Source organism: Candida jiufengensis, assembly GCF_024610255.1.
Source record: "Candida jiufengensis strain CBS 10846 chromosome Unknown scaffold4, whole genome shotgun sequence".
Lineage (NCBI taxonomy): Eukaryota > Fungi > Ascomycota > Pichiomycetes > Serinales > Debaryomycetaceae > Lodderomyces > Lodderomyces jiufengensis.
The window spans coordinates 375,623-393,553 of NW_026261559.1; the positions used below are offsets into that span (position 1 = coordinate 375,623).

Genomic DNA, 17,931 nt, shown 5'->3' on the forward strand with positions numbered 1-17,931 from the left:
CATATCCTCATAATATGGCAACAGAGCAACTTTTAATAATGTAAAAGGTATGAAGTTTTTGTAGCCGTATATCTTTTAAATTTTATTGAGTAGGTCTACTCCGTTTAAAGATTCAGAGAACAGAGCAATTTTAAGTTAGGAATTGATCATTTTATAGGGTAATTTCACTATACGTGGTGTAAATTAGATTAAATTGGTTGCAAAATTTGATAAAAATTCAAGATCAATTAGTTTTACACATTACATCTAGAAGAGCTTAGAGCTTTTCATCATACCACATTTCTAGACAAATAAGTATGAATAGACGCCCCATTTGATGTTCATTTACTTAGACTTACATACTTCAAGCTCTATTAGTTGATTTATTGATTATAAAAGTAATAAAGATGTAAAAGATTATAATTAGATGTCAGAGATCCATTAATATTGAAGTAGGGATGTTAAGCTATTGTAATTATACTTCTTTTTTTTTAATTTGTGATAGTTCTAACAATTAACTAACTAATACATTTTGACACTAAAACTTAGAGATCTATTGTTTGCATTGTTCAATTTAGTGTTTTGAAATTTAATCTTTACATAAAAAATAAAAACGTTTTCAATCGAAATTAGAATTCCATTTCACAAATTCTAACTAAACTCAATTCACTTGACAATTAATCTATCTTTTCTGTTTAAAGCAATACGAAATCCTGAATTTATTGCTTAATTTAGATATTCCATAGATTATTAGTAAGATAAATTGATAGACATAAAATGCAGTAATTGTAAAAAGATAAGTATTCAAAGTAGAATGCACAAAGAGTCTTTTGTCTAAATTGATAGTGAAATTTTGATCAAGATTCAAAAAAAAATTAAACAAAAAACAATAGAAAAAAAGATAAAGAAATCTCAAAAATTAATGCAATATTTACTAAAAACAGTTAAATTCTAAATTTTATAATTCTACACTTTTTTACAATTTTTCTTAAGGGGGTGGTGGTGATTATTCAAACTATTAAAGTATTTACGAAATTAAGCTTTATATTTATCAAACGCGATTGATCAAACCGATATAAACTTTTTTAAACGATCAACACGTTCAACTTGGACTGTTGCAACTTAAAAGAGTTAAATTAAATATTCAACAGTATTGATGTTAAAAGATTGACGTTAAAATTTTATTTTTATAGTAATTTATGTAAAATAATTTTTGTGTATTTATTACTATTAGTTAGGTAGTGTAATTTACAATAATTAATCAATTAATTAAATAATTGAACAGACAAATAAACAAAAATTAATTAAATAGGGGTAAAATTAAATTTATTATATTTTTATGCTTGCTATCTTTTAATATTAATTTACTATATAAAAATTTTAGCCAATCAAATTATTTAGGGTTTTTTTATAGTCTTTTATGGTAAATTCGTTTTACTGTACACCCGAATATTAATAGACCAACTCATTTATATAATTATAACAATAATAATCTAAGCAATGAAGTACAAACTTTTGTAGTTATATTGAAGAAGTGTCATTACCAATGTTAAAAGAAATTATTAATAGTACTAATAATTACAAATAATGTAACAATAAATGAAAAAGTACGTGCGCTTTTTCAAATATTTTCTGTCTATTGTCTAATTTTTTTTAAAATGTCAAATTTATTGTAAATAGTATAAATAGAAAATTAAATTCTTCCTCAATAAAAAATAATAAAAATATAAAAAATTAAATTTTTAAAAAAAAGGTCATTCTTTTTTTTTTTCATTCATTAAGAAAAAATTTTTTTCAACAACTTTATTTTTTTTTTTTGTTAGGCTTTTTATTATTAAAGTAACAACAAATCAAATTTTGTTAAATTTTAAACAACAAAAAAACATCAACAACATCTTATATATCACATATAGTTGTTAATAATCAATATACTATCAGTTCATATATTCATAGATATATATTTCAATAGGAGTTTTGAACCAAGTTATTGAGTTGATTTTATTGAAGTTTTTATTCATTATTCAAGTTTAGACTCTTTCATTAGTAGTTTAATAAGAACAACAAACTTCGAAGGCGAAACTTTTTTTCCCAACATCGCTACCACATTTTCATTTTTGTCATATTCACACTACCAGACATAATTTTAATTATGGCATTGTGTCCAAAACCATATTCATTTGAAAAAAATATTAATGCTGCTACCAGTTCACATCTATTAACAAGAACCAATAAAGGTAGTAACACTAATAATAATAATAATAATAACATCACCATCAATAAATTAAATAATAACAAACGTGGTTGTGAATATTCATTTCCATCATCATCATCATCAAACAAAAGAATATGTTTACAACAATTGAGAAATAATAACAATATACCGAATAATTATTATTCATCTTCATCTGAAGATGATGATTCAGAAGATGAACAATCTTGTTATTATGCTGATCAGATCAGAGCAAAAAGAAGAGCATCATCAAGAGTTTCATTCTCATTAAATTCTGAATTGTCAAAAGCGATTTTTCAATATAGTGATGATGAAGATGAAGAAAGTGATAGACAACAACAACAACAACAACAACAGCCACCACAACAACAGCAAAACAAAAGGTCAACTATTTGTCCTAGAAGATCATCAGATTCATCAATTAAAATCATGAGATCAGATGAGGAACATGAAAATTTAGATTGTAAATTCACCTCAAGTCCTGTTGGATCAAATTTATCATTAAAAAAAATGCTTGTACATAATAGTGATGAAGAACAGTTTGATGAAGAAGAAGAATTATTTGAAAGTGATGCTAGTAATCAATCTGTTGCTATTGCTGATAAAAATGCAAGATCAAGATGCTTTGAGTATTTAATTGGTGCAATTGATGAAGCATGGGCAAAGTATTGTGATGCAACAACTTATGTTGAAGATGAAGTACATGGTTATATAACACCAGCATCATTAGCATCAGAAGATGATGATGATGATAAAGAGTTAATGAATTTAAAACAAAGATTAGTAAATTCTAAAAATTTTTTACAAGATCATATAGAATCTTTTGATTTAAATGATATTAAAAAATTTTGGAATCGTTGGGATATATCTAAATATCAAATGTTAGATGTAATGGAAGATGAAGATGATATTTTAGAGGAACTTGAATCAGGAAGGTATTATTTTTAGTTCAATATGTATTAGTATATAGTTTAGGTCACTTGTAATAGTTTAATTATATTTATTTTCTTGCTAAAGCGAAAGAATTCATGTACTCTTACTTCAATTTATAATTGGTAAATGGATCTTATCTAAATTATTTCTTATCAAAACGATCTAAATCAGCTACCATTCACTGGATCAAAATTTCAGACAAAATTTCAGACTCCGATTTTTTTCAACACGTCAAAATTTATTATTTTTCAATTTGCAATTCTTTTTCATTATCGATCAATCACATAAAATGAAATTCTCACTTATCGCTGTTGCACTAACTGCATCAATTGGATCAGTATTAGCGTCACCACCAACAGCAGATCAATTAAAAATAGGTATGTTCAATCTTTAACAACAACAATCTCATAATTGAATACTAACTTTTTCAATCTTAGATATCACAAAAGAAGTAAAGTGTTCACGTAAAACCCAACCAGGAGATAAAGTCTCAGTTCACTACAAGGGAACATTAGAAGATGGTACAAAATTCGATTCATCTTATGATAGAGGATCACCATTAGGGTTTTCATTGGGATCAGGTCAAGTTATAAAATGTTGGGATGAAGGATTATTAGATATGTGTATTGGTGAAAAAAGAACATTATGGTGTGATTCTTCAATATGTTATGGTGAAAGAGGTATTGGTCCAATTCCTGGTGGGGCTAATTTAATTTTTGAAACTGAGTTAGTTGGAATTGCTGGTGTTAAAGAAGAAAGTGAAGAAGTTGAAGATTTAGAAAATGATGAAGAAATTAGTAAAGATGAATTATAGTAGTTTTCAAGAATAAATCGTTACTTGTTCATGTATCAGCAAAATGATCTCTAAATTGTACGAATTATACGAACACTGTATATGTACATTACATATTTTTACTTTTTTGGTTGTAAAAATAAATCTGATGATAATTCCAAAAAAATTTGGCAACCAAAAAAAAAAATACTTCAAAAATACCCCAGATTTCAAAATTATGTCAAGATTTTTAAAGCCATTACAAGAATTTCTAGCATCAAAAAAGGACTTTTCAATTCTTTACTCATCCAATTCCGTAAATCCATTTGTTACAAGTTCAACAGAACGAGTTTACGTCTTAGATTCATCTTTTAATCCACCACATTTAGCTCATTATGCATTAATTGAAGAACTGTTAAAAACTAATCATGACGATATACCAATTGAGAATGAACTGCTTTTATTATTGCTATCTGTTAAAAATGTGGATAAAGTTCATCCACAACCTGAATCATTTGATAAAAGACTAGAAATGATGTATTATATGGCAAATCATATTTCGAAAAATCATCCAATAAATGTATCAATTGGAGTAACAAATCATGCAAAATTTGTAGATAAATCATTATCAATATTAAATTACTTGGAATCACAAAATATAACAATCCATCAAGGTTTTAAACTTACATTTTTAATTGGATTTGATACTTTAATTCGTATATTTGATCCAAAATATTATTTACCTGATAAATTATCAAATTCATTAGATCATTTTATGAAAATGACAGATTTATTTTGTTTAACTAGACAAAATGAACATATAAGTATAATACAACAACTGGGATATGTTAAAGATATCTCAAAAGGAAAACATGATGAAATTCCAAAAAGTTGGTCAAATAATATCTTTTTATTAAAAAATTTGAATGAAGATATTGCTCAGATTAGTAGTTCTAGTATTAGAAAAGAAATTAAAGAAGGTAAATCGAATTGGAAATTACAAGTTCTACCTGAAATTGAGAAATATATCACTGAGAATAATCTTTATAAAGAAGACTAACTAAAATTACAAAAAAAGACTAATATTCATACACCTATTCATTTGTTTATACCTAATTTATGTACATTGAAAGAATTAAAAAATTAATAGCAACAGCTAATTTCAAAGTATTATCACAAGTTGATTTAAAATTGTAAGAATTTGAGGTATTTTGTTTTTGAATTTTTCCTCCAAGTTTGGAAGTGGTTGGTGATGATTTAATTTTTTCAAAAGTCTTGTCAACGACAGTAACTGGTTTTGTTGCATCATTTGAAACATTACTTTCTTCTCCACCATCGATCACAGTTTTATCTTCTTTTGTTCTCGATGTAATTTTTTCATTATCTGAATTTGTACATTCTATTTTACCACCTCTTACCACAAGTAAAATATTAGATTTTGACCATTTATTACAATCAAAATTTGGTGAAGTAGAAGTTACTATTGCACTCCCCTTGACTAATTTCAAACTTTTAAAATGCATATCAATTATACAACCTTTCATTTCTAATGCACCACCAATAATTTTCAAATTTGGAAAGAAATTGATTTTTTCAATTAAACTATTATTCACAATTACTAATCCGCCTTCAATTTCTTCCAATATTGGAAATTCAATAAATTCTAAATCCTTATGCTTGGATAAATTTAAAGTACCGCCAACTCTAGTTAATTTTAGAAATTTAATAGAACTAAAATAATTATTACTTAAAATTAATGAATTTTCAACAATTTCTAAATTATCTAATTGTAATTGTTTAACATTATTAATACTCAATTCTTTAACTTTTTTCAAATTTGGTAAATTAATTTTAATCTCATTTGAATTTGCACTTAAATGTAATAATTCAGTAATTTTTTCAACATTACATTCAATAGTATCCAAAAATCTATTATTATTAATATCCAAAATCTTTAATTCGTTTGTTAAAAACCCACTAAATCCAGTTAAAGAAGTATCTGATATTGTAATACTTTCAATTCCTTGAATTTCATTATTAAATTGTACATTACTTAAAATTGGTAATATTTCCCAGCATAATACACTTACTTTTTTCAAATTGGGAAAACTTATTAAAGCTAATGAAGTTAGTTCATATAATTCAAACCATCCAGTTATAATATTTAATTGTGGACTTTCTACTCTAACTAATTCTGGTGATTTGTATATTGTTAGATTCCCATCAATTTTATTTAAATTAGTTAATGTTATTATAGGGTAATTAAACTCAGATATAAAAATATTCCCAATAATGGTTTCACATTCAATTATGGAATTTAAATCATCTAATGAATGAACCACAAATTCTTTTCTTTTACAATGTAATGGAATATTATCTTCTTGATCTTGATTATCATCACTATGATCACCTAATGCAGCGGCAGCATTAAATTCTTCTTCTTCCTCTAGTTTTAATTCTTCAAATTCTTTAAAATTGGAATTGAATTCTGGCAAGTGATCTGGTACTTGTAAAGCTTTGAGTATAGACAGATTTGATTGTGTGATGTTTGAGGGAACTAAATCATTTGTATTGACTATTCCTTGTTCAGGGTTTGTTAGTATGCATTCAACAAAATTGGGGAAGCAAATATTTACTTACGTGGGTGATCGTCCGTATTACCTACTGTGAAAGCTAACGTATTAATAAAAATTGATAAAAAGAATGTTCTCATGCTTATACAATTTTTGAAAAAAATCATTTGTTTTTTGTTTTATAAATATGGGGTACTTATATCTTTCATTTATATCATTGTTGGTTTAGTGTGTATCAAAGATTTTTTTTTTGCAGCCATTTCGCATAACAAATTATTATCAAAACAATCTAGATGAACCGCAAGATCAGAGTCTTAGCACTCTAATATTTTGAGATCTAAGATTTGATGGCGTTTTTAAATACTTTTATGATGAAGACGAGGAAAATTATTGTTTCTAATTGTTCAGTCAACTTTGCTTTTAAACTATGGAATATATCAAACTAATTTCAAACATCATCAGGAATAAGAAGTTGAGAAACTATTTAATATCTTCCTAAACCCAATTCAAAATTATTGGCAAGTTCTCACAAATGGCCATTGAGCGAAATTGATTGAAACATTAAACTATGGTAGATTTTAAATACTATTTATGTAATAAATATATTAAGTATTGAAAAAAAAAAGTGTTTCAGATTTTATGTTACGCAAAAAAAGAAACGACGACATGGTAATTTCTCCGACAATCACCAAAAATTTCAATTATCTTAAGCAAACCAAATTATCGAAAATTTATAATAGTCAAATAGGTCACATATTTTAAAGAACTTTATCAAATAATTGCATTCGCATATACCACCATACCCAATCATTAGCCATGTCATATATAACATCATCAATAGTAATAACATCACTGTTAACAGTAGGTGGATATATGTTATTTACAGGAGCTGGTGAATCATTTAATATTGGAGAATTTTTAGAAAGTACATCACCTTATATGTGGGCATCTTTAGGAATTGCATCATGTATTGGATTTTCAGTAGTTGGAGCAGCATGGGGGATTTTCATAACTGGTACTTCTATAATTGGAGCAGGTGTAAAAGCTCCAAGAATCACTACAAAGAATTTAATTTCAATTATTTTTTGTGAAGTTGTTGCCATTTATGGATTAATTATGGCAATTGTATTTAGTGCAAAATTAACAAGTGTAAGTTCTGAAATATTATATACAAAGGAAAATTTATATACTGGTTATGCATTATTTTGGGCTGGATTAACCGTTGGTATATCAAATTTGATTTGTGGTATAGCAGTTGGTATTACAGGTTCTACTGCTGCTGTTTCAGATGCGGCTGATAGTTCATTATTTGTTAAAATATTGGTGGTAGAGATTTTTGGATCTGTCTTGGGATTATTTGGATTAATTGTTGGTTTGTTAATGACTGGTAAAGCACAAGAATTTAGTTAATTTAAATCAATATAGACAGAGTTAGTTGTATAACAGATTAAAAAAGAAAATGAATTTACTACAATTCAGTCACTTCCATCCTCTTCAGTTGTTCTATTCACTAACTATCTATGTATCTACCTCCATAAATTCTGGATTTTTCTTCAATATTACAATACCTTCTAATGAATTACTTAAACTTATCCACTCTTCTGTATTTTCCAATTCTGCACGTTCACCATAATTTAATAGCACCGGGGTTGATTGTGTGACCCAACCTGTGATTGTTTTGGGTTTACCTGCTTGACCAACAACATCAACTGCTTGACCAACTCTTACATTTACTTTCAATGGTTCTAAGTTTTCATCAACTGTAATTAACATCCTTGGTTTAACTGCTGGTGTTAAATAATATAATAATTCATGAGTGGTTTCAGTAGTAGAATCATTCAATATAAATGCTCTTGGATCTAACAAAGCAATTGCAATTGTTAATAATGAAGCTAATGATGTATTTGATAAAACAGTTCTTTCTAAATTGTATGGGGATAATGTTAATGTTCCTTTACCTAAGTGTAATATACCTTGAGCAATTCTCACCATGAATAATGATTCTGGAGATTTTATATAGTATGAAGCTAATTGTCTTAGTAACTGAGCTAATCTTGCATTATTTGTACCAGCACCAACTAAACCCATAGAATATATAGCATTTTGAGCAACTTCTAAATCTGGATCATGTGAATATCTTGATAATGTTTCAAATACTTTCATTTGTGGATTAGAGACTGATACTAATCCCATGGCTAAAGGAACAGCTCTACGTATTAATGAGTTTCCATAATGCATCAAATGACTGAAATGACGTAATGACATATCTTGACCAATATCTTCACCCATTGCAATACATGCTAATCCAAGAACCGCAATACCTTGATATAATTCTTCATCTTCTTCAACTTCATCACTATCATCGTCTTCTTCTTCTTCTTCAGTTTCTTTCTTTTCTGATTTTGATGACGACGATGCTTCAGCGTCTTCTTTCTTACTCTCCGGTTGTTCTTCTGCATCTTCCATTTCTACGTCCCCATCAGCTTCTGGTTTAACTCCTTCAGCCTTTTGTTGATCTTCTTCTGATTGTTCTAATTTCTTTTCTTCATCCAATTGACTCTTTGGTTTACCTGTACACATTTGCAATAAAGCTTGAATTTGTAACACATTACCCGTACCTGCATATGCACATATATTTACCAAAACTTTCAAAGTTTTACTTATTGGATGTTCGATAGCATCAATAGTTTCTAAAACATCTTCAACTTGTTCAGTTTTACCCATGTATAATAAACCCAAACCTAATGCCATAAACTTTATAAATTTATTGGTCAATTGTGTAAAATCTCTTTCTAATAAAGTTTGTAAAATAGTTGAGGTAATATCTCCATGACATGTTCCAACGAAAGTATGACCTAAAGCTAAAGCTGCTAAACATGATACTTCTAATGGAGCATCTAAATCAGATACTAAAGGTAATAATAAGTTCAACACTTCTTCATTGGCTGATCCAGCAAATGCTATACCCAAACCATTAATAGCGGAAGTTCGATATAATTTATTTGAATCATGAACATATTCTTGTAATAAAGCAAGAGCGGCATCAACATCATCATGAACATTAGCAGACACTATACCTGTACCTAATAAAGCACCAGCTTTGACTTCTGGATCATCGGAATATGTATATTTATCTAAAACTTGTAAACCTTCATTCACATTCCATTGATGAAGTGAACCTAAAGAAGCTGTAGTTGAAACCATACCTTTTCCTTTTGTTCTATATATCCATGACTTATTATCCTCTTCTGTTTGCACTAATTTATCTTTACCAAATCCAAGATTGATGAAAGAATTTACAAATGCTGCTGCAAGATTTTGTTTAGCAGAATCTATTGAACCTGATGTACCTAAACCAAATTTTGAATTTTCTAAATGTGATTTATAAATGTCTTCTGGTACTTTCGGTTCTAATAAGTTTAACTCTTTTATAAGATGTTGGAAATATTCTGCCAATTTTGTATTACTTATTGTTTCTTGAACTTCTTGATTATCTTCAGGTAATTTGAAGCTACTATTTTGTTGTGATAAGATGAAACCTAATTGTTTATGTACTAAGTCATCTTTAGTAGAGTCAAAAACTTGCTGTATTAATTCATCATCATCTAATTTGATGGCTATAGTTAATGCTTGCGTTAATTGGCCATGAGCTAAATATATGGCAAATGCAGTATTTAAAAATGAAATATCATCTGGTGGTGCTAAATATGGAACAACACTTGTAACATAAAGACAAGCTCTTGCATATGTACTATCATCAACAAATTCCGGTAATTTATCAATTGATTCTATTTCTAATAATAAATCAACAGCATCAGCTTCAGCATAATGATTTAAAAAGAATGGAACTATCTTTAATGCTAATTTAGTCAATTTTGATATTAATTCTTCATCAACTCCTAAGTTTTCTTGATATGATTCTCCTATTTCTAATGCTAAATGACGTAAATACTCATGACCCCAATCTGCAATAGTATCATCATTTGACAATATTCTATATTTTAATGATTCTTTTTTACCTTCATTTGAATAAGTCATTGCTAAAACAGATAAAATATCCGCTAATTTTGCAACAATTTGATTACTTTTACCAAATTTTTCAGTCCATTGTTCATATAATTCTGTTAATGATGGATAACTTGGCCTTAAAAATTTCAAAGGTTTTGGAACTGCAGTCATTGACGTTGTGGATTCTTGAATAAATTTTTTTAATGATTCTAAATATCCATCGTATTGTTTTTCATCGTGATTTGTTTCATTTAGTCTTTCAACTAATAATTCTAATTCATCTTTTAATTGTTGATCTTCTTCACTAAGTTCCTCTTCTTTCTCTATTGGTTTTTTGATTGTAGATACATCTTTATTTGGTTGTTGATTTGATTGAGTGGTACTATCTTTTGATGTATCTTGAACAGGTGCCATTGTAAACAATTAAATGATTTTAACTGTAGATCTCAATGATATATTTTAGATGATCAAAATGTTGGTTGTAAATTCTTGATAATTCAAATCTGAAAAGTTAGCGACCATTTTAGATTTTTCTTTTATTAGTGGCAAAACCTGCATATATAATTTAAAACGTCAAACACAGGTGGTAACTACCAAATGTACTGAAGTTGTGGAAGCTTTTAAGACCCAGTAATTACATCTGATTAGAATTAAGTTTGCACGTTAAGCAATTGATGATCTTTCATATACACTACAGCTATACATTTGATTTTTTTTGGCTCCAAAATCAAGTCATTTGATTGAAATGAAAATATTTTCTCAATCATGAGTCAAAAAATCGCCAACTCTGCTCCATCGAATAGTTGTTAGAGAATTTTTTGGATAGATAAGTATTTGAAAGACCATTCATACTAATCAACATACAAATGAGCCCATTTGGCTTGTTGGAAGGTTGCAAATAAGAAGCATCTAAGCTACCAGTTTAGCTACATCTATATACAGGCTCAATATTTACTTTCTCGTAAATCAAAAAAGTCTAAAAACAAAAAAATAATATTGTAAATACAATAAATTATTATTGCTTGAAAGGGTATTTTTTTCAATAAGACAGCGTGAGATCCGAATCAAAATCAATTACAACTTCTAAACTTCAAACAGGACTCATCAATAATGGATAGGATATTCTACAATTCAAACATACGAGATCCAATTACAAATTTTCCAATTTATATCTTTGATACTTCATATTTACCATCAACTGAGTTAATAAATTATAATGAATTTATACCAACATTAATGCAAATTTTACCAACAAAACCTTATGTATTGGTGATGTTTTCAAGTGGATTAAACAAAGTAAGTTGGGTTTGGGGTTTGAAATTTATCAAAAATTTTATGAATAATAATAATAATTTACAGAATTTAATTAAAATTTTCACGGTTCATGAATCCTGGTTCATCAAATCTATTACTTCAGTTATTCATAATTTTCAATCTACTAAACAAAATATTGAACATATAAATAATTTATTAGATTCTTTTACAATTGAGTCAAAAAAGCTGTCAAAAACATTTCAAACTGTTGTTATACCGTGTTCAAATTTAAGCGAATTAAGTAAATTTTTGAATATTACAAATTTAAAAATATCATTGAATATATACAAATATGATCTACAACTAGAAAATGAAATTAACTTAAAAATCAAATTCAATCCAACAATTAATCCTCATGTCACCTTAAATTCAAATAATCATCCTATATTATATCATCACATATATCAATTACTAAACATTATTGAATTAAACTGTTGCAAAACTGAACTCATTTTTTATAAACCTGGGAAAAAGGTAAATATTGATATTCTATATCAGTGCATACTAAGAAATCAATTAATATCTATAAATGACTGGGACTTATTTTGTATCTCAGGCACTTTTAAAAGAATATTATCAGAAATACCACATGCATTAATTTCAGTCAATTCTATTCCATTACCTATACAAGATGATTTTGAGTATACTCAATCAACATTTAACATAATAATATCATCACATAGACAATCACAAGAGACGGAAAATTACGATCAACTTTTGCTACAACTATTTGACATATTCAACAAATTGATCGTTAATGAAAGTAAAACAAAACACAATATAACATCGATAACGAAATGCATGAGCCATTGCATATCACAAGAAGTAGTATCAACAGATAAAAGCTCAATTTTAATAATACAAAGATTTATGAAAAACGTTCTACAATACTGGGATAAATTACATACAAATCACTCATACAAATCTATTCAAGAAATAATCAAAGTAGAAAGATCCAATCAAACCGATTTTGAAAAATCTTATGATATAAGTTATGACATAACGTACGAAGATGGAAGTGATAGTAATGACGATGATTCAAGAATTAGTTTCAATACTCATTCAATTTTAAATTCAAATTCAAATTTAGCTCCAGATGAAGGATCAGAAGGAACTAACAGCACTGACACAGAGTGCGAAGAATCAAATCCAAAATTACCTCCAAGACCACAAACATTAGAAGAAGAACAACCACCGAAGACACCAAAAAGACCAAAATCGTCAAAAGAATTACCTAGTACCCCAATTAGTCTACCAAAAGAATCATCTAAAACTCCTAGTAGACTACCTAAAGAATTACCTACATTACCACAACGAAGCAAACTTTCAGTACAAGAAAAAGAGGTTACGAAATCACAACCAATATTGGTACAATCTAAGGAAACAAATCAACCTAGTTTAACTACATCCAAGTCACTCACCACAAACATTAATAATTCATCACAAGAAGACAAAGAAAACATAGAAGAATCTCACTCATCAACAACAATTCTTAACCAAACAAATTTAAAACGTCAAAATGAAAAACCTTTAAATAACGTATCAAATTTACAATTTTTACAATATCCACCACAAAAATATCATTTCACTCCAACAATTCCGAAAAGCAAAAATGTAGTACTTGAAGAAGAAGTTGAAGTAGCCGTTAATAAGAAGCCAGTTATACGTGGACGTAAAGTTGGTCAATTGGCTAAATTATTTGAAGAAAGGAATGAAGGGTTTAAGATTTTGAATAATTTATAGAGGCTTGGAACATTATATAGTCTTGAATAATTTAAATAATATAATTATTATATTAAGTCATAGCTATAGAGTGAAAGTAATCATTATTAGATAAAACACCAAAAATATAAATAAGCACCAAAATATAAATAAGCACCATTAAATACTCTCTCTCTTATTCTCTCTTTCATTTTTTATGTTTTTAATTATTCTCCAACTAATCTTGAATCAATATTATCCATTGATAAATCTCCATTATCTTGATAATGATTTGCATGACGACCAACATTAGTAACAGCAGCAATAGCAGCAGCGGCAGATCCATCATCATTTAAATTATGATGATGATGTAATTGTTGTTGATATTGTTGATATTGTTGTTCATCTAATTGATGTTGTTGAGCTTGAGTTGCAGCAACAAATTGACGTTGAAATTCTTCTTGTTGTTGTTGCTGTTGTTGCTGTTGGGTTTGTTGTGGTAATTGTTGGGATTGATGTTGTTGTTGAACTTGTTGTTGTTGCTGTTGTAATTGATGATGATTTTGTTGCTGCTGTTGTTGTTGATGATGGTGTTGTTGATGATTTTGATAATTATCATATTGTTGTAAGTCTTGACCATCATTTAAAAATGCATTTGCACTTGCAGCAGCAGCAACAGCAGCAACAGCATCCGAATCATTGTTTTGGTTGCCTGAATTATTGTTTACATTCGCTCCATTGTTTTCATTAGTTGTAACACCATTAGTAGCAGAACTAGCAGCAGCAGCGGCGGCGGCAGCGGCAGCAGCTTGTTGTTCAGCTTTTTTCCTATATTGAGCATTTGCAATTCTTGAAGGATTATTGAATCCAAATCTTGAGGATTGTTTTTTTAATTTGCGTTTATAACCTCTAATTTCATTATAAATATCTTCTCTTTTAATTAAAACATCAGGATATTGTTCTTTAATTTTGGATTCAATATGAGATGGTTTTGTACCTAATTTATATAAATCTAAGATCAAAAGATTTAATTCATCACTTCTTTTACGAAGCATTGGATGATTACTTAATGGATCTAATTGTGGATGATTATGTTCATTACATGTAGTTCTTAAAGTCCACATACCAGTAACTTTTCTAAATGATGCAGTCATTGCAAATGGACATTTTAATTTTTTGGTTTTAGTATCAGGATCTAACATATAACCATCACCAACATCGATTTGTTTTGAAACATCAATTTTTTTTGATTTTTTGTGACGATAACGACCACCTAATTCACAAGTATAATAAATTGCTTTTCTATTTGAATGAGCAATAACAACACCAAATCCATTATCTCTTGCAAATTCAGCAATGAATTCATTTAAATCTTCACGATTACTGAAAACTTGTTCAGGATAAGGACGTGTAATTAAATATCCTTCAGCAGTAATGGTATTTTCAGTGACTGGATAAATTTTCAGTTTTGCATCAATGATTGGATCTGGAATTTGAATATTATATTCTGATAATTCTTCAGCAGTTGGACCTGTTAATTCCAATTGTTGTTGCTGTTGTTGTTGAGGTTGTTGTTGATGATGAGGATGAGTGTAGTTATTTATACCAGCAGCAGTCGCTTGTTGTTGTGCGTGTTGTTGTGCTTGTTCATGTTGTCTCGCATATTGATCTGGATCTTGTTGCAATTGTGGAGGGATTTGAAATTTTCTATAGTCATCAGGATTTTGATGAATTTGAGAATGTTGTTGTTGATGATGATTAACTCTTCTACTTCTACTTGTACTTTCTTGAGGATTTGAAGATGTTTGATAAGGATTTGTTAATTGTGATTGATTATTATGTTGATGTTTTGAATCATTTAAATGAGATGTATTATCAATTTCCTCTAATTTTAATCTTGTTGAATGATGGGGATCAACACTATTTAATAGTTGTTCATCGATATTACTTGGAAAATCATCATCTGCAGCTGACATTGTACTTGAAACAAACTAAATTTTAGACCTATAATATTATTTTGCAACAGTTTGGTTTAACACTACTTTGTTTTGACTTGATACAAGGGGCGTGTAGTTGATGATAGATTTTTTTTTTTTTCAATTAATTTTTTTTTATTTTAGTTGTTCGTGTAAATTCGGAGAAAAATAATTTTGACGACTATGTCATAACTTTAATCTAAATGACAAGACAAAGACTAGCACATATTTGAACTTCAACTACAAAAAACTAACATTCATTATATTTATCACATTATTATTATCATTAATAAATCTTATATACACCTAAACTTTCTTTAACTAACTACTTGAACCAAAAACCTGAAAAAACCAGCCCAATATAATTTTCTAATAACATTAATAAAACTTTTTGTTTAATAAATAATTTAACTTTCATCACAACTATCTAAATAATTTTGAGCCCAAGTAGGTAAGATAAAAGAACTCGAATGAATAAATTGATTGTAATATCTAAACAATCTACTTTCTTTTTCCCTACTAAACGTTTTCAAAGGCTTCGTCAAATTCAATGTTTCATCCATTGTTGCAATCAATAAACCTAATTGACCAGAAGTATAACTTGGCATATAACATTGACAATAGTTGACATTTTTGAATACCATTTTAGATTTTTTAATTAAATTTTTCAAATACTTCAAATTAAGCCAAATATTTTCAGATGATTGCATTATTACTATACCTCCAGAATTTAATGAATTTTTCAATAATTTGAAATAATTAATTTGAAAAAATTCTTCTGCTGGACCTTCTGGATCTGATGAATCTGTTATAATAATATCGAATTTTTCTTTGGTTTCTCTCAAGAATTTGAATCCGTCATCAATTATTAATTTCAAATTGGGATGATTATGATACTTTGCCATTTCTGGTAAATATTTTGTCAGTAATTTTATAACCATATCATCAATTTCAACCATTGTTATTGATTCAACTGTTCCATCTTCAACATGTTTAATTAATTCTCTAATGACTCCACAATCCCCTCCACCTATTACTAAAACTTTTTTAGGATTTGGATGTGACATTATTGGTACATGAGTAATTAATTCTTGATAAGCAAATTCATCTTTTTCTGTACATTGAATAATACCATTAAGTATCAAAACATTACCAAAAAATTTGGATTTAAAAATTAAAATATCTTGATATTCTGTTTTAGTATGATATAAAACCTCTGATATTTCTAAACCAAATGCTTGACCAGGAAATGATTCTTTAGATTTTTCGTAAAACCAATATGATTTATCTTTTGGATGATAAGTTATGGTATCATGCTTAAAAGCTGATAGATCTATTGACTGAGCCTTTAAAGATATTGGATCATTTTCAAAGGATGTAGTGGTTTTAGTTGATGTGGAAGTAGCTGACATATTTAAATTAAATTTTATCTAATTTCATGAGTCACAGGATATGTAAAGTATAGATTATTTATTGGCGGATCTCTTTAACACGGCATGCGGGATCTATATTTCAATACTAGAATTCAAGGTAAATTAGATTAAATAATGAACATAAACTAATTTATAAATCAGATGATCTTGGTAACAAAGTGGTTGTAAAAAATTTAGAGATAAATAAAAAATTATAAGAAAAATTTTTGTATTTTGTGTTAGATAAATTATTTTTATCACACGACAATTACGCACATTATATTTAGTATATTAATATCGTCTATTTGAAGTTATTGAAAAGTGTGGGGATCTATTTTTTCATTCATGTACAAATGAACAGTAGAGTGGTCAGTTCGAATGGACCTCTACAAACACATAGAAAGCAGTAAATGAAAATTATAATTCAAAAAGTGAAGAACTTCCCGATGAAGAATTTCGTAAAGTGGTACTTGAAATAATGCATACAAGCACGTAATGATTTTACATCATTATCAAAATAGAACAAAAAACAGAACAAAAACAAGAACAATCAAAATTGGGTTTTAGTCATAAACAGCTATGAAAATCTAAGTGAATTACATAAATAACTTTTCTCCCTCTCAATTTTAGTTTGTTTCTTCATATTTAGCGAGCTAGATGGACAATTAAAATGAACATATAGAGTATTAAAAAACTATTAAAGCATGGGAGTAACTTAATCCTAACTATATACTGAGTTTAAATAGCGGTATATAGGATCTTTAATGCAATAACTATGATATTATACTTGATTTTTTCAACAACTTGAGTGAGGATGTAGAAAATTAAGATCTTGACCTTGCGTGAATATAAGTTCAATATTTCGAATTGAACCAAGCTTTTTTCATTAAAAAACCCTTTTTTTTAATAAGTCCGATTTGAAAAAAGAAATTAATACGAATTCATCAACATCTTTAAGTTTGTGAATTCATTACCGCATCGATAACTCTATGTTTGTAGAAAAATTGTACGAATACATTATAATCGTAAGTAC

General features: G+C 27.9%; 9 protein-coding genes across 9 annotated transcripts; 5 read left to right on the plus strand and 4 right to left on the minus strand. All coding sequences in view use genetic code 12, as the record gives it.

The window, feature by feature from the left end:
• Positions 1-2,128: 2,128 nt before the first annotated feature.
• KGF54_002097 (uncharacterized protein) lies at positions 2,129-3,157 on the plus strand (the record flags this gene model as incomplete). Its single annotated transcript, XM_051762539.1, has 1 exon — positions 2,129-3,157. One exon carries the CDS (start codon positions 2,129-2,131, stop codon positions 3,155-3,157), a length of 1,029 nt encoding a protein of 342 aa, XP_051620609.1.
• A 274-nt stretch (positions 3,158-3,431) lies between these two features.
• Positions 3,432-3,956, plus strand: KGF54_002098 (peptidylprolyl isomerase family protein; the record flags this gene model as incomplete). Its single annotated transcript, XM_051762540.1, has 2 exons — positions 3,432-3,519; positions 3,580-3,956. The coding sequence occupies 2 exons, from the start codon at positions 3,432-3,434 to the stop codon at positions 3,954-3,956; spliced, it is 465 nt and encodes a 154-aa protein (XP_051620610.1).
• Positions 3,957-4,152: 196 nt separating this feature from the next.
• On the plus strand, positions 4,153-4,974 carry KGF54_002099 (nicotinamide-nucleotide adenylyltransferase; the record flags this gene model as incomplete). Its single annotated transcript, XM_051762541.1, has 1 exon — positions 4,153-4,974. The coding sequence occupies one exon, from the start codon at positions 4,153-4,155 to the stop codon at positions 4,972-4,974; it is 822 nt and encodes a 273-aa protein (XP_051620611.1).
• Positions 4,975-5,026: 52 nt separating this feature from the next.
• On the minus strand, positions 5,027-6,627 carry KGF54_002100 (uncharacterized protein; the record flags this gene model as incomplete). Its single annotated transcript, XM_051762544.1, has 2 exons — positions 5,027-6,489; positions 6,555-6,627. The coding sequence occupies 2 exons, from the start codon at positions 6,625-6,627 to the stop codon at positions 5,027-5,029; spliced, it is 1,536 nt and encodes a 511-aa protein (XP_051620612.1).
• Positions 6,628-7,303: 676 nt separating this feature from the next.
• Positions 7,304-7,897, plus strand: KGF54_002101 (H(+)-transporting V0 sector ATPase subunit c''; the record flags this gene model as incomplete). Its single annotated transcript, XM_051762545.1, has 1 exon — positions 7,304-7,897. The coding sequence occupies one exon, from the start codon at positions 7,304-7,306 to the stop codon at positions 7,895-7,897; it is 594 nt and encodes a 197-aa protein (XP_051620613.1).
• A 108-nt stretch (positions 7,898-8,005) lies between these two features.
• On the minus strand, positions 8,006-10,909 carry RPN1 (proteasome regulatory particle base subunit; the record flags this gene model as incomplete). The annotated part of the gene is made up of 1 exon (XM_051762546.1): positions 8,006-10,909. The coding sequence occupies one exon, from the start codon at positions 10,907-10,909 to the stop codon at positions 8,006-8,008; it is 2,904 nt and encodes a 967-aa protein (XP_051620614.1).
• Positions 10,910-11,605: 696 nt separating this feature from the next.
• Positions 11,606-13,552, plus strand: ECM25 (Ecm25p; the record flags this gene model as incomplete). Its single annotated transcript, XM_051762547.1, has 1 exon — positions 11,606-13,552. One exon carries the CDS (start codon positions 11,606-11,608, stop codon positions 13,550-13,552), a length of 1,947 nt encoding a protein of 648 aa, XP_051620615.1.
• A 185-nt stretch (positions 13,553-13,737) lies between these two features.
• Positions 13,738-15,486, minus strand: KGF54_002104 (uncharacterized protein; the record flags this gene model as incomplete). Its single annotated transcript, XM_051762548.1, has 1 exon — positions 13,738-15,486. The coding sequence occupies one exon, from the start codon at positions 15,484-15,486 to the stop codon at positions 13,738-13,740; it is 1,749 nt and encodes a 582-aa protein (XP_051620616.1).
• Positions 15,487-15,893: 407 nt separating this feature from the next.
• KGF54_002105 (spermine synthase) lies at positions 15,894-16,898 on the minus strand (the record flags this gene model as incomplete). Its single annotated transcript, XM_051762549.1, has 1 exon — positions 15,894-16,898. One exon carries the CDS (start codon positions 16,896-16,898, stop codon positions 15,894-15,896), a length of 1,005 nt encoding a protein of 334 aa, XP_051620617.1.
• Between the last annotated feature and the right edge of the window lie 1,033 nt (positions 16,899-17,931).